This window comes from Balaenoptera musculus, chromosome 16 (genome assembly GCF_009873245.2).
Source record: "Balaenoptera musculus isolate JJ_BM4_2016_0621 chromosome 16, mBalMus1.pri.v3, whole genome shotgun sequence".
Lineage (NCBI taxonomy): Eukaryota > Metazoa > Chordata > Mammalia > Artiodactyla > Balaenopteridae > Balaenoptera > Balaenoptera musculus.
This window is the reverse complement of record NC_045800.1, coordinates 25,251,520-25,272,084: the sequence shown is the minus strand read 5'-3', so window position 1 is coordinate 25,272,084 and position 20,565 is coordinate 25,251,520. Positions and strand designations below refer to the sequence as shown.

The following is a 20,565-nucleotide window of genomic DNA, read 5'->3' as shown; positions in this document are numbered from 1 at the left end:
TCCTCCCCAGTTGAATTGGTTGACAGTGGTCACCAGTGGCATTATCTACCTGTTCTTCTTAAAAATCTTCTTAAAATTTTCTTCTCACCTGACTTTTGTGACATACTCTCTTCTTTCTCTGTGCTCTTTATCACCTTTCTTTGTTATCTAGTCACCGGAAATGTAGACATTTTCCAGTTTTACACTCTTACCTCTGCTCTTTATCTTGATGATCTTGTAGATTGTCATGGCTTCAGCTGTTGCATATTTAAGGACAATTCCAAAACTTGTATAGAACATGAATTACAAAGTCATACAGGTCTGGGTTCAAATCTCAGTGCTGACACTGATTAATTTTGTCTCTTAACAGTTCTGAGCCCAGTTTTCCTCATTTGTAAAATGAGAATGTTACTACCTCCCTAATTGGGGTTGTTAAGACAGTTAACGGAAGTGATGTGTGTACAGTACTTGAGATGTGGTCAGGATCCAATGAATGGTTGTTATTGTTATTATTTTATTGTTTTTATTATTGGTTCATGCTCTCAGCTCTCATTTTCCATATGGATGTTCCATTCCTCCTCATTTCATTCATTCTGTCCCATTATCATCTCATCAAAGGTTTCTTTTTTTGATGACTGTATATAAAATATAGCTTCAATGCCTACCTCGAACCCTCTCTATCCCCTCAACCTTTCTTTGTTTTTCTTCATAATATTCATCACCACCAGACACATTTCTTTGTTGTGTGTCTTCTCCCACCAGAATGTAAGCTCCTTGAAAGCGGGGACATTATCTCATTGTTCACTGATAGATACCCAGATTCTGGAACAATTCCTGCACATTGTAAATGATCAGTACATACCTCTTGAATGTTGTTGAACGTTGACTAAAGATTGTAAACTCAGTGGAGATAAAACTAAACTCAACATCTTTTTTCCTTCATCTCCATCTCATCTTCCCCCCTCTCTTCAGTCCTACCCACCATCAGGTGTTCTTCCTAACATTCCTGTTCTCTTAACTGACATCTAGGCTAGAAACCTGAATTACCTTTCATTTCCATCACACCCCACATTCAATCAGATGACAAATAATTTTGACTCTTATTTCATAATATTTCTCTTTCCCTTTACTGTCTTCCTACTATTTGCTTAAAATTGTTCAGTAATGTCCTAATGGTCCTTCTGGTCTCTTGTTCACTTTCCTTTCCTCCTGCTTGCCTGCCGTCACCAGAGTGTTTATCCTCAAGAGCATCTCTGTTACTGTCATAGTGGTGTTGATAAATCTTCAGTTCCAACAGAGTTGAATATAAACGCCTCACTTTGACTTTGAAGCCTTCATAGTGCCATACTTTGCCCATATCAGCCCTTTTAGCTTCGTCTCCCACTAGCCACTTTGTTCCCAGCTCATGTTCCAGTACTGGGTATAATCACCGTTACTCACAGCAACTCCACAGTTTCCTGCCTCTGTGTATTGTTTCAGCTCACTTTGTCTGGCGTGTCTTCCCCATCCTGTCTGTCAAATTCTTATCTTTCCTTTGAAACTAAGCTCATGGTTTTCCTCTTCTGAGAAACCTTCCTATCCTTCCATCTTTTCCTGTACTTTGTATTTTTACAGCAGTACTTCTCCTGAGTCACTTGTCCACAAAGTAATTGATACGTCAGATATTTATCAAGCACTTATTATATTTGCTCCATATTGTGGGGTTGTAAAGATGAATCTGGTTTAGGTCTTACCTTCAAACAGTTTATAGTTCAATGTGAAAGAAAAGACATGCACATCAGTAATCAAAATAAAAAAATAGGAAATGGTTAGTTCCATGTGGAAGAGACAGTTAATATCAGTAGTTAATAATAGGTGCCATCTGTTGAGTACCTAGTGTGTGTTAAGTACATTATTATCACATTTAATCCTCTCATAGCAACCCAGTGAAGTAGATGGTATTATCGCTGTTTCATAGCAGAAGAATGAAATGATTCTGTAATATAGAGAAGTTAAGTAATTGCCCCCAAGTTATCCATTCATGTGGCTGAGCCAGGACTTGAACCCAGGGCTGCACAGCCTATGGTCCTAGCTGTTGAGCAGTCTCTTCTTCCTTAGGATAACAGACAAAGTCTTCGGGGCAAATAATTTTATCTGGGCTGTCAGAGTAAATTCTGTTTTTAATACCAGTGCATAATTTCTTTTTCCCTTTCTTTTTAAGACACTGGAAGAGGAGTTTGCTAGGAAACTACAGGAACAGGAAGTGTTCTTTAAAATGACCGGGGAGTCTGAATGCCTTAACCCATCAACACAGAGCCGGATTTCCAAATTCTATCCTATTCCTAGCTTGCATTCCACTGGATCGTAACAATGGGAAGCAGTCTGTGGTTGGGTTTGTCTTTTTAAGTATGTCATTCTGTTCTCTTCATCTTCTGCCATAGTCTGTATCAGAGAGCTCACGAAGACAATCACCTGCCTCACCTTCTGGGTGTTTATTTGTTTGTTTTATTTGTTTAGCAAAGATAAAGGGAAAGGCACTAAGACAGATGCTGGGCCATGCTGGCAAAGTAGCATCTTGCAGTAATTCCCTAAGGTGATTTTTGTATATAATCTTAAAAATTGTGTTGTTTAGATACTGTTACCTGAAAAACTGGTAGACATATAATGTTTAAAGTTATTTAAAAAAACCCTGTTATGTCACTTAAGTATTACTAAATATCTTTTTTCCTGACTTAACTTCTCAATGATGCCTAAAATCTATAGTTGAAACTGCTGTAGAGAGTTGGAATAATTTTTTGGTGAATCAGCTCTCATGAAAAAACTATGAGTTGCTCAAAATATGATATTGATTCATAAATAAATCTATTATCTTTAAATGTTAGCATCAAACTCTTTTAAAAGAGAAAAATTATTTCAATAATTTGTCTAAAATAATTACCTGTTTAGACATGAGCTAATAATTAAGGGTGCTAGTTTTATTAAAATAGTGCCTAAAACACTAAATTTCAATTGAGTCTAAAATAGCATTTCCTTTTTTGATTCAACAGGGACAAAACACCCTTAGCATTAAGCATTATTGTTTTTTAAATCTTGCTCCTATTACCAATTGATAGAAATTTTCATCCTAAAGTATATGTTGTACAAAGTTGGAAAGATGAAAAAAATAAACGGTAGCTTTTAGATGTCCAAATTGGAAATGTAAAACTCACCAAATTAAAAAAAATACAGATTTAGCTATCTCAGCTTACGTCCTAAAATAATACATGAGCTGGTTAAATGACTTCTCCCATCTTAACAAATTCTGTTTAAAACTGTTGGAGGCTGGCAGGCTCTGAGTTATATTTATGAATATATTTTTTATGAAATTAATCTTAAAAGAGGCATTTGTTCAGAGTAGTTAAGAAAGAATTTAAAATATTTAGGCAAATATCAGAAATGACTTTTCATTGTTTTGAGATCGAGTCATTTATATTTTGGTCTTGTTTTGTTCCATGTTTAAATTATTTACTTTGATTTGAGTGGGAAAAGCCTGAAACCTTTATCATGAGGTTGCTGATACGTGTAATTATTAATGAAATGTTCACTCTAGTCCCTTTTGAGGGTTAGAATTTCAAGCACGTGTCAGGTCGAAACAGTATTATAAACCATATTTCGGGGTGTGAGACAGTACATTTGTAGACGAAGCTTGCTGCCTGCCATGTGCGCCTGTTCTGTCATGAGTGCCAGGTACCAATTGTAGAAATTTCAGTTTTTAGTTATATTACATTTGAGGCTCGTGAAAAATGCAAATGAAACTTTGTGGGAACACTGATTCATGTTAAGAAAATGTAAATATCTGTAGCACTTTCTTGCAGTTAATTTGAAAACTGAATGCTGAACCTTATTTTGTCAGTGGTTTAGATGATTTAAAAATGCATGTGATTTTAATTTTGTAATTGTTTTGACAAGCATAATTGGACAACTTTGTAGGTAGCCTTAACTTCTGGCCAAGTTTGTTTTTTATATAAATATATATACATATATATATATATTATGTATGGTTGTAAATTCATACACTTATCACATGAATGTGTTACTGTATACAAAACTCTTTTAATGCTTTATTCTCAAATGCTGGGTTGAAAAATGTTTTGAGAGCCTTTTAAAATATATATCTTTATAAAGTAATGTTCAGGATGATGATGGAAATTGTTTATATTGTTATGATAGAAATGACAGTATAATGTTACCCAGTGTATTTAATGATTTATTTGAAGAGGGAGAGAGGAAGAAGGTTCTCATACCACTTTCTCCTTTGAAATTTTCAGTTTATTGGCTTTTTAAAAATTAATACTTCAGGCAGTGGACATTTTTTCAGTATCGTTTAAAGGGTATCCTGTGTGCTGAATAGTTTATGGCACATAATTAATTTGGTCTGAATATTTGGTTCTTTTTCTTCCTTTCAAGTTGACATTCAGAGTATTGAATAAAGAGGCTCAGAGTAGAACGATTGACAACGCTGGTAAGTTTGTTAGCACCTCTTGCATCTCCCGTAAAACTGCCCTTTGGATTCCTTGTTCACGCTCGAGTTCTCTTTCAAAAATGACCAGACCATATGCATGTAGGAGCAGGACTACAGAATATGTATGTAGAGGTAAAGCCTTCATTTTAATACTTAAAGTTACATAAATCTTTTCAAAAGGTATTTTGTTGTATAGACCATGCTGTTTGTACCCACCCCTGCCCACTTCTTGCTAGGCCCTGTATTCACGTACAGAAGAGTGATCCTTCTCTCTTGCATGATGTGTAGGTGGGGGGTTGGGGAGGGACACAGACATCTTTGAAATCAAAGAGTACAGTCAAATGCATTCCTGAGTTGGTGGTTTTGTTGCTGTGGCAGAATGTGCTATGAAATGCATAGAAGAAATTCTCCATGTGTGCCCCCTAATTACTCAGCCTCCCCTCCTCTCCCTGCGTGCTGTGGACACACCAGGCCACCACGCTTCTGCAGGTCTAGCTCATGGAGCTCGTTGCACCAGGTTGCCTTTCCTAGTCCTGTCAATCCATGGTTGGGTGTGAATTGCTGAATTAGCCGCTATACTATATGGACTCACAGTTAAGCTTTTTCTTACCGTTTTCTATGGGGAAGCTATAGGGTGGGTAAGGAGGAAATTTGGAGTGCTTGTACCTTGCTGAAAATGTTGAAACTTTCCTGTGACAGGATACAGCAAATTGTAATTAAATATAAACCAGAACCAGAGCTACCTCTAAGTAGTGTTTCCTCAAGCACAAAGCTCTCAGGCATATGAGACCCACTGTAATGGAGGGTCTCTGATTTCTTGAGCATCTGTGAGTTTCAGAAGCGATTGTCTTTTGTAGTCTCCTAGTTCCCTTGTAACTACACACTTTTTTCCCCATTCCACACTGTGCTTAAATGACAAAGACTCTTCTGAGAAGCCAAATTCTGTCAAATGATTAGCTAGAGATATTGTTGATTACAGGAAAATGTAGAACTGTGAGGTGGAGGAGGCGAGCTCTTTAGTTCCAGTTCTAATAGGCTTCTGATTGAATAAATCAGTTCCTTTCTGGGAAATGATCTTTTATAGGAAATGGGATATTTTAAATGCTTTTCTTAAGTTGAAGGCACAACAATTAATGCCACTATTGTTGCTATCCTGTGGCTGACATGGTTTTGATACAGCTTTAAAACTTCTGTTACTAAGCTTGGGGTAGAATGTGATACCAGTTTTCAATGTTGGCTGTAGCTTTTTGTAATCCTTCTCTGATTTGCAGTGTAATAACTTCACAAGCTAAATTTTCAGAAAGAATTTTGTTTCAGAAAATGCCTCTTGTCTATTTGGGAGCAACATGTCTTTTCAATCATGGGGTTGGCAAATGAAAAATAAAGTTATTTCTTAATCTGCTTTGGGAAGCAGTCTTTTATTGAGAATATTTGAAACTAGATTGTCCTGCATGAGAACATTTTGTAGCATTTAAAAAAATCCTAATTATATTTTAAAACTCGCAGTCCTCCAGATCTTCTGACCCTTCAGACTTACTTACTAGTATTCCAGACCATCTGTAGTCATCACACACAAGAGGGTCCTTTTTACTGGTAACTTGGGAGTGTCTTTCATCGCCCAAACCCCGCCTTTGGGTGATGCTTAAAATATTTCCATCGACATATGTATATATACCTTTTTTTATGTCCTTTTTTCCCCTTGGAATGGATTATTTTTCTCACCAAACATTTCACAAACTGACGTCACTTCTGCTAAAAATAACCTCTTTTCATCATTCATACGTTCATGCAGGATTCAGCAGACATACTAGGCTGACCATTTGGCAAGTGGTCAGCTTGGACGGAGGGAGGCACAGCATGTTATTTTCTAATCCAGGAGCATTGCATACTGTGGAGCTCATGCTTGACTTTTTTTTTTAATGAAACAAAAGAGGCTAAGATCCACTGCCATCCAGCTGAGGACATATCTCATATCTGGGTTCTGTCCAGAGAAGCTAGCAAGTTTGGGCTTTTACCCTATTTCTCTTGGGCATAGGATTCTATGAAGACTTGGATAGCTTGGATAGGCAAATCTCATAACTAGGACAAAACTCAAAAGTCTGGTTAATCAAGATAAGAATCATTAAAGGGGATATAATACTTGAGCTTCTAAAGCTACTATTACAAAAACAAATTGAGTCAGCCTTTAGGTAAAACTAAAATATGAAAAAGGCACGATGCAGTCATTCATTATACATAGTAAGTTTTCATTAGACAGTAAAATGTCAAACTTAATTAACCGAAAATATTTTCTTTCTTTCCCTCTTTCTTTTCCTCCTTTCCTTTCTTCCTTCCTTCTTCCCTCCTTCCCTCCCTTCTTGTTTTTTTTTTTTTGGTTAGATGGATCACATTAAACATATTAAAAAAGAAAAAACCCTTTAATTGGAAATTTTGCAATTGAAATGACTCATCTGATAGACCACATGAATGTTTGTAGACATTGAAAAGTGCAATAAAACCAACTGCGCCCAGTCCCCCATGCGTTTCCTAAGTGCAGAGCAGGGGTGCCAGCTTCCGGTGTCAGGCAGTCTGCTCTCCCTCCCCTCCCCTTCTTTCCTCCTTGCCCCCTGCCTTTCTCTTCCTATCGGCTGCAACCTAGTTCAGTGTAACATACTATCAACTCTAGCGTGGACCTATGGAGACAGATCACAGCTGCAATCAAACTTCCTAAGTGGGAATGTGATACATAGTGAGAAATAACTAGTAGAAACCCTGTCACCACCTTCAGGGGAAGTGGATTTCTTAATTTTTTCAGTTGCGAGAGTTTTTTTCTATGACTAGAAGAATGCAGAGTGAAGAGGGGAGAAAGGAGCTGAGGGCACAGCCTTGCAGCGTTGACCAGAACAGTCCCATCGAGTGGCTCCCAGGAAGGCACCCCCATCCCATCTTTCATTTTCTGGGCTCATTTTTAAGATGAAGCTCAAGGGCTCCTGAAACAACTTTTATGTACCTGACTTTCCTAGGCTGGGGCTTGAACTCAGTGCTAAAGAAGCCGAGGAGCTCAGCCCTGGACAGCAGGGAGGCCAGCTTCATCCTACCACACTGCATGCGGCCACTGTTGAGTCTACCCCGTGAAGCTGTTTCAGACTGTGTACCTTGGACTGAATTCTACGTACATATATTTTGCTCCAGACTAAGATAAGGGTTCTAGTTGACTATTTGCTGTGCTGCCTCAGTAGGACAGTGAGATTCCAGCTTTTACCCTCTGGAGAGGTCTTGACATAAGCGCCATAAACCACTGCAAGAACTGGTCCAGGCGGCTGTTTCGACAAGGGTCGCTCATGGCTTGACGGCGATGCTTCTCCTTCTCCGGCCAGCATAGACTTGGTCACCTAGAAGTTGGAAGATGAATGGTAAGTTAGAAAATATCCTGTGGTCTGTGGGGACTTTCGCTTGGGTAATTACAGTAACTGTGACTACTACAAAACCGGCTTGAAAGATGAACTCTTTTGTAAGACTGTCGATTTAAATTGATTACCCTATTTCATTACCAGCTTGGTTCTCCTTTTCCTCCCTGCATTGACACTTTTCTTCCTTTCTCCCTGGCTGTTCATTTGATCGTTACACAAAGTATGCTGTTGCCAGTACCTGCCTTTCGTAACTGGCATCTGCCTAAAATTTTCAGGCTTGCTGTGGAACATGTGGCCTGCTTCCCAGCACTCCAGAAACTGTGGCAAGTGAGGCTTACCTTTGTCTCCTTTTTCTCCCTTGTGTCCTCGAGGGCTGGGTGGCCCAGGCTGACCTGGTGGCCCAGCAGGGCCCCTCTCACCTAGGAGGACAGAAGGGGGCACGGCTAAGCGAGGCACAGTGCAGGGCCTGAAGGAGCCGCACACGTTCCCAGCACAGCGCTGGCAAGGGAGCTGCTTCCCACAAGGCAGTCGTTAACACGGGATCCTGGTGGCTGTTTCCTGCCACCACTTACCTTTGGGTCCAGGGATGCCCATCTCTCCCTTCTGCCCAGGGGGTCCTGGGATGGCTCCATAAGCTGCAAGGGGGAAAAACTGGCCTTAGACTAGAGCTCATCCTGGAGCTTGGGAAGTAAAGTGATTTGTTCAGACTAACACAGGCAGGTAGTGGTAGAGTTTGGACTTGTAAGAAGAGAACAGTTTAGAATTTATCTGATTTGCAGCATCTCAAGTGTTAACAAGGTTTTTGGGGAGACTAGTTTCTGTGGAGCAGACTACACGGCAAGTGAAGTGTTGGGAAAGTAATCGGGGGATGCCCTTACTTCTGAAAAAGTCCATGAGGTCCTCGGTCACGTTGCTGTAGGCAGAGAAGACCTTGCTGATGCCAGGGGGCCCCTGGGGCCCAGGCCGGCCTGGTGGGCCCTGCACAGTGTAGGCCATCCCTTGGAGCAGGCCCTGACCTGTAAATACCAGAGTGTGGTGGGCACAGGGAGCAGGGGTCACCCGGCACCCTCTTCACGGCGGGAGCACGGTGCCCTCTGACTGTCTGACTCCCATCCCAGCCGAACTCTTCTATGCGGCAGCAAGGGAAGAGCCTCCTCAGTCTCCCCTGTTGACAGGCACGTCTCCGCCTCCGTGGGCTTGTTTCACAGGCCTTTTACTGCATAGCTGTGCTGGTGAGCCGCCCGGGAAAGGGCTTCTTAGCAACCTTTCCTCAGCCCCACCAGAAAACCTTCATAGTCATAGACTCTTCTGGGAAAACAAAGGACAAAGACCCCAGCATCTCTGTTCCCTGCAGCATAGGTTCCAGTCCTGACTGGGCCCCTTGAACTAAGCTTGTCTTCAGTCCCTGCCCGTCTGATTCCAGAACTGCTGTCCTCCTGGGTGTGGAGATGCTCACATGCTCCCGTAACCCCGCAGCGCTGAAGCCTACGTGTCCCCACTTACGCTGCAAGCTCTCAGACACCCGAACGGCCAGCTCGTTGTAATCCGGACCTCCAGCAAAGCTGGCCCCGAATCCACCGTCACCGCCATACATGCCGCCTTCTGCCGCTGCCCCGTAGCCTCGGCCCAGGCCCATGTCCAGGCCAAAGGCTCCCCCTTCGCCCGTGGAGGAGCTGTAGGAAGAGGCCCGACTGAGAGAAGAGGAGCTGCCGCCCCGGCTGTAGGAGCTGTCCGTGGACACCAGGCGGCTGTCCCCGGGGGGACCCTGGGGCCCGGAGGACCCGGTGGGCCGACGATTGAAGCTGCGCACGTCAGGACCTGTGGGGAAGAAGCGGCATTAGTGGGAGCCAGGTCTGGGGGAGAGAGAGAAGTGGGACTTGGGGGTGTCTCTCCCAGGGCCTCAACACCCCTGAGCAGGATGTGAACTCGCACCGAGCGGGAGCATGTGGGCTGGGAGGAAGCCGGGCTTCCTCGACCGACCGGGGCGGCTTATGTGTTCCGCCTCCAGTTCCCTTCAAGCCCCGGCTGGCTGCCCCTCTCACAGGGAGAAGCGTGGTCTGGGAGGGGATGGAGGAGGGAGAGTGACGTCAGGGACACCCACTTGTGAGGTAGCTGATCAGCTCACTCCGGAAGTTGTCGCTGTTTTCAGCTGCGTATGTCGCCAGAGCTCCTGAGACACCCGGGGGCCCTCGAGGGCCTGGGGGCCCAGGGGGACCAGGAGGGCCTGGGATGGATGACAAGCCAGCAGCTGAGCAGGGGGCAAGAGAAAGAGAAAGATCAGGGATCCCCTGCCAGGACCGCGGAATTCCCAGCCTGGGCCCGTCTGGAAGGAGGCGGTGAGGGAGGCCTCCACACGCGTGTCCCGTCCTCCCCTGGAGTGACTGCTCCCCGCTGCCCTCCACCCCGAGTCCCGGGCCTCATTCAACCCAAATCATATCCCTTCCCCTCAGCCCTTCTGCCGCTGGGAGTTGGAGCTCCCGGCTGGGCACCTGGTCACCCGCTGGCCCCTGAGTTCTCTCGTGACTTGGACGCATGGTGTCCCCCCCACTTCTCCCCCTGCCAGGGCTGAAAGCACCTCAACGTCAAGTGTGTCCCCCTCCAGGATCCCAGAGCCCGGCCCTGTACCCGCTCTAGGAGGACTGGGGCCTGGGCTGAGCCCTCCATGGCTGCCCTGGCTCAGACCCGCGGGAGCCCTGGAGGTCAGGCTGCAGCCCTCGCCGGCCCCACTCCTTACTCTGCAGGTAGGACGAGAGGTCCTCCATGCTGATGCTGGACCACGTGCTGCCTGGGAGCCCTGGTGGCCCAGGGGGACCTGGGGGCCCAACAATGCCTCTGAATTCAGACCCTGAGACACCAAGGAAGAGCAAGGATCGGTCACAGCCTGGGCTAAGGAGCTCTGCCCTCCACCCCCGAAGCACTCGATCAGATGGCCCTGCTCGGCCCTACCTTGGAGCAAGGAGAGGAGCTCCTCATAGGATGGTCCCGGCAAGCCTGGGGGCCCTGGGGGGCCAGGAAGCCCAATGCGGACTCCGGAGCCTGAGGAACAAATCCCAAGTTGCGATGGATGCAGATCAGACAGGGAAGGGCAGATGGAGACACCGTGTCAGAGAGGAAGCCAGACAGAAGCAACCTGAACAGAAGTGGAGGCTGGGATAGGGGAGAGAGGGGCAGCGGGAATAGACCGGCAGAGAGTAACGCAGACACGAGACCCTGAGTAATGGCACCACGGAGGAGAGGCCCCAGGGCCGGGGAAGAGTGCAGGTCAGAAGTGCCCACCGCCCTCCTCCTGCTGGGTGTGTGGGAGTGTGCGTGTGTGCATGTGTGTATAGAGAAGTGTGCGTGTGAGTCGTGTGTAGGACGGTGCCCGGGACACTCATTCTGGCTTCCCTCGCCAAGCTCCGTGACCTGCTCTGGAGCCACAGGTTTCAACAGCTCTGAAGTGCCCCCCCTCCCTCTGGGTTGGGTGCAGCCTGGCGGGAGAGGGCCAGGGGGCCACTTCCAGGATGTCCAGCACCTGCCCTCCCGCCCGCCCTGCCACAGAGGCGGACACTCACTGGACATGTAGCTGAGGATGCGGCTGCTCAGCTCTGCGTAGTCCAAAGACTGGAGGGACCAACCTCCACTGGCTCCTGGTGGCCCTGGGGGACCCCGAGGGCCCATCAGGTACTGCCGGAGATACTGACGCACGTCATCCCCTGAAAGGAGAGGCGGCGCCAGTATGGACCACACGTCCAGCCTAACCTCCCCACAGACTGGCCCGAGTGACGTGTGAGCTGGGGGTTCTCAGACCCCCAGCGGGACATCAACAAGCTTCCGGTAGCTGAAGGGGCTCCTGCCCGGTTGCCTGGCCTTAGAGGGGAGAGCTGATGCCCCCTTTCCAGCTGGCTGCTGGGAGCGAGGAGGGAGTGGCTCCTTGTCCCAAGGGACCGCCAAGTGTGCCTGACAAGTGCGGGCAGGAGAGAGGGAAGGCACCCCACCCCCTAGCCCACCACAGCTGACTCACGCTGGAGCACAGCCAGGATGTCTTCAGAAGAGATGGAGGTGGAAGATGTGCTGATGCTGTACCCCGAAGCTGTGGGGAAGGAAACCGGTTACCCGCTTAGCTGGTACTGAAGCAACGCACTCATTACTCCAGAATCACAAAGACCCCGGTCAACCAGCTGTTTCCGTTTGGGGGAAATGAATGCATGGGGGTGTTAGCAGGCTATTTATAATTTCTTATTTCTATATTTCTTAATCTGAACAAACCTTTTTTGAAGCTAGATTCGGCGGCCTGATTACCGTGAATTCAGCACTGAACATCACATTCAGAAAAAGGGCAAAGCAAACAGCAAATTAAGAGACGAGGCTCCAGGAATAACCGTGGACCCTGGGAGGAAGGTGTCATTACAGGGGTGGGGAGAGGCTTACTCTGTAAGTAGCTCACGACGAGGCTGGCCAGCTCTGAGTAGTTGAAAGTCTCACCCGTGATGGTGGTGACAGGCCCGGGGGGACCGGGTGGGCCTGGGGGACCCTGAACTCCAGATAGATAAGACCTGATACTGTCACCTGCCAACAAAGAAATAAAGCAAAGTCAGGCTTGTCCCCAAGAGGGCGTGTCCTCCCCACAAAGGTGACCTGAAGTACTTGATGAAATGCACCCACCCATCCCATCCCGCACAGGGGCCAAGGCAGGGCCAGCAGGGAGCCTAGACTCCCCTTGCTATAGATGGAGAAACTGAGGCAGACTCTGTGCCGGGCCAGGTGGCTCTCCATGGCTGTGGACCAAGACTCCAGTCAGCCACCCATTTGACGAAGCTCTGGTGCCCACGTGTGTGGAAATCACACCCTCACCTCCACAGAGAGCACACGGATGAGGTCGGGGGAGTGCACACCAGTGTGAAAGTGTGTGTGTGTGCACGTGCATGTGGATGAGCATGTGGGTGTACAAGCCTCTGCTGGGGTGAGGACTAGTCTATGTATCAATACGTGGGCAGCTGTGAGAAGGCGGGTGTCCGGGAGCTCACAGACCTGCAGTGCTGGTGTGCGCTCACGCACACACACACACGCACACACGCTGCCCCACTCAGACGCCGGGCACTCACTCTGCATGTAGTCAGAGACATACTGCTGAATCTCCAGGCCGGAGCTGCTGATGGAGCCTGGAGGCCCGGGGGGCCCTGGTGGGCCTGGCGGGCCCTGCATGAACATGGTGCTCGATGATGATCCCCCTGCAGGAGAGAAAGCCTCTGAGTTGGTCTCTCCACCCTGGGGTCCAACAAGGGAGCCCAGGCAATGCTTTTACAGTCTGAGGAGGGAGAGTCTTTCTCAGTAGGAGAACTAAGACAGTGGCAAAGAGCTCCTAGGAGCTCTCCCAGGCCGAGCCCTCCCTTTCCTTTGGCAACCTGCTCACCGCCCACGTGGCCTCCCTCGCCCCTGAACCCCTAGCTCCCAGGCTCTGTTCTCGCCATCATTCATCATCGGTGTTGCTAGTCATCTTTATCGTGCAGGCAACCTTCCCTCCCACCCCCGCTAACTTGTAACCTCCTTAAAGGCAGTTCAGAGATCCCAGCACGTGGAGAAAGTATCTCATCAACACTGAATCATGGATAAGTGAATGAATTAGTTAATTAACATCCTCATTGGCATGATCAGCCTCGCTTGAAGAAGGAGAGAAGAACTTTGGGCACCTTTGGTTCTTACCTCGAGAGGGCCCACTGGGAATGCCGGGAGCCCCTGGGACTCCGGGATCACCTGGAATCCAAAACAAGCAGCTCTGTTTGCATCACCTCCTCCAGGAAGCCTCCCCTGGTTCCTCAAGTTCAACCACACTGTCAGCTGTGGCTCAAAAACTGTCCCATGTTTCTCAGCCTCATTTCTGCAATGGTGTCACAGCTTCCTTGGGCAGAGACTGTCTCCCCACACCCCGGTCCTTTTCTCCCTCCAGGCTCTCCTCTCTTCAGCCTCTTCTTCCTCCCAAGGCTGTAGCATCAGCAAGTACTCGCAGCCCTCTATTCGGGCTCTGGGAGCCAGCCTTGCTTCCACTCCTCCCCGCCTTCACTGACCTCTGTCACCCTTGGGTCCCTGAGGGCCAGGTGGGCCTGGCGGTCCTTGTAGGTTGAGTCCGAGAGAACTGGAGCCTGGAGGCCAACAACACAGTGCAGTCAGCCAGGTGGGGAGGCTCTGGCAGAGCCGGCAGCAGGGGGCTCAGCACTTACCTGAGGCTGAGAACCCTGGGAGGCCTCGCTCTCCTGAGGGACACAGTAGAGAGGGGACAGTCAGCTGTTGCCGGCCTCCCTCTCCCCGTGCCCCAGCCCAAGACACCACCTCCCTTCCCGAGGCATCCCCAAGATGGCTGGGCAGCACCGGCCCTCGGGTAGTATCTAGAGCTGCCGCACAGACACATGCACACACACGCACGCACGCACTCACGCACGCACGCACGTAAGTTCTCAACCATCAGAGACACACTCTGATCTACCCTCACTCATCTGGACCAAACTCAAGAAGCTCAGGGATCTTGGAAGGTCAGCCTTTGCCACTCCCACCCCTACCCCAGGTTTGTTTGATGCCAGTTCTACTGTACCTTGGTGTCCTCGGGGGCCTGGGGCACCTGGAGAAGACAGACAGTCATGAGACATGTCCCACCCAGATGCTGTGACTTCAAGGGGCCCATGGGGAAGGGGTCGGGGCTTCAGGGCCAGGGCAGACTCGGGGCTTAGGGCTCCTCGTGCCTCTCCTCCCATCAGGACAAGGCAGAGGTGGATATTCTTTGCAGAGCTTCTGACCACCCCCCACCCCCTGCTGCAGGCTGCTGAGCTCCTAATGGGATAGGGCAGGAGGATGAAGACCCGCTCATCCAGCCTCATCCGAACTCTCCCGGCCACCAGCTGGGTAAGCAGGGGTACATACAGGGTCCTGCGCTCCCTAAGACACCGTGCTCACCTTGCTCTCCCTTGGGGCCTGGGGGGCCAGGTGGGCCTGGAGGGCCGGAGAAGAAGGTCTCTGTAGAGGAAAGAAATAGTTTTGAGTGTGGACGATGGATGGAGGGATGAATTTTCCACTAGGGACAAGTTCTGGGCTAAAGTACGTTCTAAAGTTATTTCCATATGTTTCTATGTTATACTGTCAGCATTTATCTCATTTCATGAGCATGTGTCCTACCTACTTCATCAGACCTGGGCTCCCTGAGGACAGGAACTAGGTCTCCCCAGTTGGCCCAGAAGCTCCCCAAAGGCAGATCTCCCCCAGGCTAGGCAACAGGGATCTCAGGGGGGCTGGTTGGCATCAGTACCTTCTCTCCACGCAGCAGGTAGCACGGAGTTTATGCAAACACACTCACGGTGGAAAGTCAGAAGAAGGAAGCATGGTGAGTAGGTCAGAAAGGCTGCGTGCCCATGACCATGGCATGTGCTGGGGCTGGGGTAGAGAACAGGAGCGACTTGACTCCCCAGCATTACCTGAGCTGGTCAGGAGAGATCCTGGTGGGCCTGGTGGGCCTGGCAAGCCTTCCCCTAGATAAGAGAGCACCCAAGACCTATTAATGCCAAGAGGTGAGCCAGGAACACTCTGCCCAGGAGCAGAAGTGACAGAGAAGCTCTTTCCTAAGAGCCGGCCCGGAAGAAGCCTGGGCTCTGGGTCCCATTGTCTCTCACCTCCCACTGCTCAGCTCTCACCTGCTGGGCCTCGGGGTCCTGGGGGTCCTGGAATGGATGGTCCTGTAGAAGAGGGTGAGGAAGAGGCAATGCTGAACCCAGGATCTTGGCTTCCTCACTAAGTGCCTTGAGCTCCCTGCCCCCAAGATTCCCCACCTTCCAAAGATCCCTGAGGTGCTCACCTGGTGGCCCGGGTGGTCCAGGTGGGCCTGGGGGACCTCGTAAATCAAGACCCTCTGTGGAAAGAAGAAACCAGAAATGAGCAAAAGCTGTCATGAGGCTGCTCTCCACCAGCCTCACCCCTCACCAGGATCCTCGGTGCCTGTGCTCACGCCCACACACCAGGCCATGTGTCATGGGTCGTGGCACAGGACCCTCCAAGACCCCCTCTGCTAGAGGTGCCTTTTGCTCAGAGGCAGGGCGGGGCTGAGTCGAGCTCCCTGGTGGCTGATGGGGGTGTGCAGTGATGATTAAGAGCATGGCTTTGGTGTCAGACGGCCTGAGTTCAAATCCTGCCTCATCACTGCCAACTCGTGGGCAAGTTCTTGACCTTTCAGCCTCAGCTTCCTCCGCTGTAAACCAGAGGCCCAAGATCTACATCACAAGGGCCTTGTGCAGACTCAGTGGGACGTCAAGGCACAGCGCCTGGCACATGATGACTGTTAGACCAGGGCTGGCGTTGTCTTTGCTGTTCAGGTGTTCAGGTGTCCAGGTGCCCAGGTGGGAGGCCCAGCGGCTTCTCTGCCTGGGCTCTTTAAAGGACTCTGGGAACCGGAGGACCCAGGAGTCAGCGCTCCTAGGCCGGGCCTGTGGCTGAGAACCCAGGGACCCTTGTCGTTATTCATGGTGTGGGGGATTCAGGACTCCTCCAGTCACACTCACAGGGCTGGGTTCAGAGGCCCCATGTGACCCTGGTCCTCCTGGAATCCGGAGAGCCTCTCCGACAGCTGTGCCATCCCCTGTGACTCATCCTCCACAGCCGATAAAACCCCTGCTGTTCTCAGCGAGCACTGCGTTTCAGAGGAACTGGCCATCCTTACACTGGGGCTCACGATGACTCGCTGGTGCAGCTGCCACAGGCCCCAGAGCATGGCCACCTCTCCCACTCCCACCCCTGTGTCACCTGTCCCGGAGAACATGGTGGCACTCACGGGCAGAGAGGACCTCAGAGATGGAGCTGCTGCTGCCCATAAACGATTCACCAGGAAGTCCTGGCTCCCCTCGCGGGCCTGTGGGGAGGACACAGAGTTGGGGGACACCGCCTGCAGCTGTCAGTGCTTTCCCTCTGGAGCTGCCCAAGTGCTCGGGGTGGGGCAGGGCCAAGCGAAGCTGACTGTGGGCGGGGCTGAGCTGACTGTGGGTGGGGCTGAGCTGACTGTGGGGGGGCTGAGCTGACTGTGGGCAGGCTGAGCTGACTGTGGGTGGGGCTGAGCTGACTGTGGGCGGGGCTGAGCTGACTGTGGGCGGGGCTGAGCTGACTGTGGGTGGGGCTGAGCTGACTGATGGGGGGCTGAGCTGACTGTTGGGGGGCTGAGCTGACTGTGGGCAGGCTGAGCTGACTGTGGGCGGGGCCAGAGTGTTGGCTGGGAGCGAGACACACCCCAGGAGGAACTGGAGCCGTTTTTTGGTATTTGGATAAGTTGCTGGACAGTGACACGATTCTCAGGATCTGGTCACCAGAGGCCTGAGGCCTGTGAAAATAGCTGAGCTTGATCCTGACCCAAGAGCCTCAATCTCCCTTTCGGGAGGACCCCTACCTTCTCAGAAACATGGAAGAAGGTGGGAGGAGGTGTCTCCTCTGGCTGCTGAGGCCTTGCCGGGGCCTTGGAGAAGAGCCCGGTGGCCCCTCACCTCCCTTCCCAACATGCACATCTCTCACTTAAAGATGGGACGCAGGGCCACCCCAGGAAGGAAGCTCTCCACAGCCTACAGTCATGCGTTCTTTCAGGGTGCGACATACCTTGCTGTCCTGGGAGACCAGCTGGGCCAACAGGGCCTGGAAATGGGGTTGGGGAAGAAAAGGTTTTATCACACCTCTAGGGGCAAAGTTCTAGAAAGAACTGAAGAAAAGACAGGTGCCTGCGTACATAAGTAGCTTCCTCACAAGGCATGGAACAGTGGCCCAAAGAGGTCACCTTGCTTATTTGAAAGCAATAAGCAGTTTGAGACCAGCCCTGTGGTCCATTCCAGTGAGAATTCCTCTGCCAGGCACTGGGGCCCCTGGGATGGACAGGACTGCCCTCTCTGACACTGTCCTCCGATGGTTAGGGACTTCTAAACACCCCCAGTGTCCCCACTCTCACTGGAGTTTATCAGGAGGGAAGGCCGATCCGTACTTGCATCGGTCATGTTAAATAATGTATTTCATTTACACACAAACATTTTAAATAATTGAAAAATAGATATAAAAAAACAGGCATTTTAGATAAATAGAAAAAAGTATCACCCACAATTCTTTAACTTACAGGCATTTTGTTGTATTTCCTTTCAGCATTTTTTTATCTGATAAAAATATAGTTGCAACTACAGAGCACACATTATCGAGTATTCTGCTCTTTTATTTTTAAAAAATTTTTTATTGGAGTATAGCTGATTTACAACGTTGTGTTATCTGCCCTTTTAAATAACACAGTTATCTGCTAACAACTTTAAGTCTTCATATTTTTGTAGCCATCTTGTTATTGTTGGACAATTTGGGGATATTTGCTTCAAATAGATTCCTAGCACTTTTGTTGCTCTTGATGCATATTATCAAGTTGTTTTCCAAGAGGAAACAATTTGAGGACTGACTCTGACAAATCAAATACTGGTTCTGGAGGCAGAAGGACCTGGGCCAAACCCTGACTCTGCTATTTCTTATCCGTGTGACCTCAGGCGTGTCATTTACCTGCTGGAGCCTCCAATGGTGCTGCGGGGACCTAGTGAAGCAATGCCGTGCAGGGCTTGGGATACTTGCTGGGGAGTGATCAGGGCTCACCAGGCTGTCAGGGAGGGGCTTTCTCAGCCCCTTCCTACTCTTCCCCGGCTTCTGGCCCGGGTTTCAGGATTTGAGCGAATACTGCTACAGTCAAATGCAACCAAGGCCTGATGCTGATCTGGGGCAAAGCAAGAAAACAGACTGACCTGAGGCACCTGGAGGTCCTGGAGGTCCCATGGCTCCAGGAGGTCCCGGGGGACCTGGGACAGTGAGAGTCGATGATCCCTCTGAAAACAGAAGTCACGTTGAACGCTGAGCCCCACTCTCCTCGCTCAGAGGGGACCCAGGCCAGGCTGTGGGCCAGGTCGGGCCAGTATTACGTCTGAAATCCCCCCACCCTCCTCACTTCTGACTGGGAGAGCTCAGCACTGCACCTTGCCCAAAGCACCGTGCCCGTGGACCTGGAGGGTGTGGAGGCAGAGCCAGGGCAGATGCCCAGTACACAGTGCAGGTCCTGCCTACCTGAAGTCACGATCCTTCCTGGAGCTCCCGGTTCACCTGGGAGGGGAGGAAAAGGAGAGTGGTTATTCCCAGGATCAATTAGTGGCTCAATAAATCATTTTCAAGGCTTCTGATTGCATTTGAGACCCACTCCTGGGCTTCTAACCCTCAGGCTAAAGGCATTTTAATGAACTGAAGGGGAGCATACAGGATGCATTAAGCACCAATCTCTGCACTGGAGACCCTGGAGGCTCGAGCATCAATCTTCTTGGCCCACATTAGCTTTTGGAAGAAGCTGGGACTCTGCAAAGGGGCTTCATTTGCGGATGTTGGAGAGTTTGCCTTTTGGTGAGGCCAGAATGAGCCGACTCGGGAGTCATTCCCCCTCCCACACTGGGCATTGCAGGCTCTTACTAGGAATCGCTTTAGGTGGGAAAAGCACTGAGAGGTCAAAGAGCAGAGGCGGTGATCCTGCGGGGCAGAGCCCGGTTCCCAGGGCTCCTCAGGGGCTAATTCCCTGGGACAGTAGTAGGGTCTGCACAGAGTCCACAGGGGGTTCTGTGGTCTGGGAAACTCCGAGTTACGTAAAGGTTAACAGATCTCTTCTGTGCCTTGTGTTCTAGAGGGTTGAAAATGCAAATGTGCATGGAGTACTTCCAAGAAGGGAATGTCAGATTCACACTTTCCCAAGGCTGTCGCGATGAGGAATCTCCACTGATTGGAAATCCACATTCTGAAGAAGCAAGTGAGTGAAGTAGAGGATGGAAAAACCCTTGACTGGAGATTCTTCTGGGACTTTTTTGTCATTTCCCAAGGCCTGTGGGCAATTCAGTCATCCACACACTGAGGGGTGATATCGATTTCCCCCTTTGGGGAAGTAGAGGGATGGGCTCTGCTTGCAATCTGCCAGCCCCTTGGGGTCAAGGCCAAGAGAAAGCACTTGAGTTTATTTTTGTTGGAACACAATCCAGTATCAGGTAAAATGTCTACCTCTTGTGCACACTAGACAGAAAGTCACAGGCCCTGGAGAAGGGCAGGGTGTCTCTCCTTGAGAATCCCCAAGCCTCTGATCTCTTACTAAAGATGCCATCAATCCATGAGCAGATCTGTGGACCCAGAGACGTGTCTGCTTGGGCTGTACTTGAAAGAACGCCTTGGCCCAACCCGTGGTTAGCCATAGTTTCTGGAAAGCAGGTCCCTCCCAAGGTGACAGAGGGAAACTCCACCGAACGTCAGGGTTCAGGAACGTGGGGTCACAGGGGCAGAAGGAGAAAGACCGTCCCTGAGCAGCCCCTTTCCTGGACTGGCTCAGGGTTGGGGTCTGATGGCCCAGACCGGATGCGAGTGTCGCCCTACATGTAAGGGTCAAAGTCCTGAGGATGCCCCTCTGAGAACTCTGACACTGCCCTCTTAGTAACATCTGAGAGGCTCCTCACTGCCGGCGTCAAAGCCCCCTCTCAGAAAGGGGGTGGCAGTGTCCCCGTTACACTGAGGCCTGTGTGGACCATAAAACCTGTCCCAGGGAAAAGGCACATCATGGGGGGACCACGCCTAGGTGAGGGGACGGAGCACTCGGGGGGGGGCATTACAGAGTCAGCGGTGGGGACAGCACCCTTGCAGATCCTCCTCCATCAAGGGCTTGGAGACATCCAGGCACCAAAGCGA

General features: G+C 49.8%; 2 protein-coding genes across 5 annotated transcripts in view; one reads left to right on the top strand and one right to left on the bottom strand.

The window, feature by feature from the left end:
• The window catches only part of SLK (STE20 like kinase), a 56,905-nt gene extending 49,545 nt beyond the window's left edge, over positions 1–7,360 (top strand). For 2 of the 4 annotated variants that reach the window (XM_036829077.1, XM_036829079.1), the window contains one exon: positions 2,180–5,859. In XM_036829077.1, the coding sequence (XP_036684972.1) occupies positions 2,180–2,326 (147 nt within the window). In that variant the 3' untranslated portion in view covers positions 2,327–5,859. Of the gene's footprint in view, positions 1–2,179; positions 5,860–6,838 lie in introns of those variants that run through there. The other 2 variants (XR_005016851.1, XM_036829078.1) reach the window with 2 other exon arrangements.
• The window catches only part of COL17A1 (collagen type XVII alpha 1 chain), a 46,861-nt gene continuing 33,153 nt past the window's right edge, over positions 6,858–20,565 (bottom strand). Inside the window, 24 exon segments of the mRNA XM_036829076.1 lie at positions 6,858–7,830; positions 8,187–8,267; positions 8,421–8,483; positions 8,727–8,864; positions 9,352–9,666; positions 9,950–10,096; positions 10,583–10,693; positions 10,795–10,884; positions 11,403–11,543; positions 11,852–11,920; positions 12,259–12,396; positions 12,933–13,058; positions 13,531–13,581; positions 13,893–13,967; positions 14,046–14,078; positions 14,414–14,440; positions 14,773–14,832; positions 15,288–15,341; positions 15,504–15,545; positions 15,665–15,718; positions 16,634–16,711; positions 17,443–17,478; positions 18,606–18,686; positions 18,922–18,957. Of these exon segments, the coding sequence (XP_036684971.1) occupies positions 7,778–7,830; positions 8,187–8,267; positions 8,421–8,483; positions 8,727–8,864; positions 9,352–9,666; positions 9,950–10,096; positions 10,583–10,693; positions 10,795–10,884; positions 11,403–11,543; positions 11,852–11,920; positions 12,259–12,396; positions 12,933–13,058; positions 13,531–13,581; positions 13,893–13,967; positions 14,046–14,078; positions 14,414–14,440; positions 14,773–14,832; positions 15,288–15,341; positions 15,504–15,545; positions 15,665–15,718; positions 16,634–16,711; positions 17,443–17,478; positions 18,606–18,686; positions 18,922–18,957 (2,099 nt within the window). The 3' untranslated portion in view covers positions 6,858–7,777.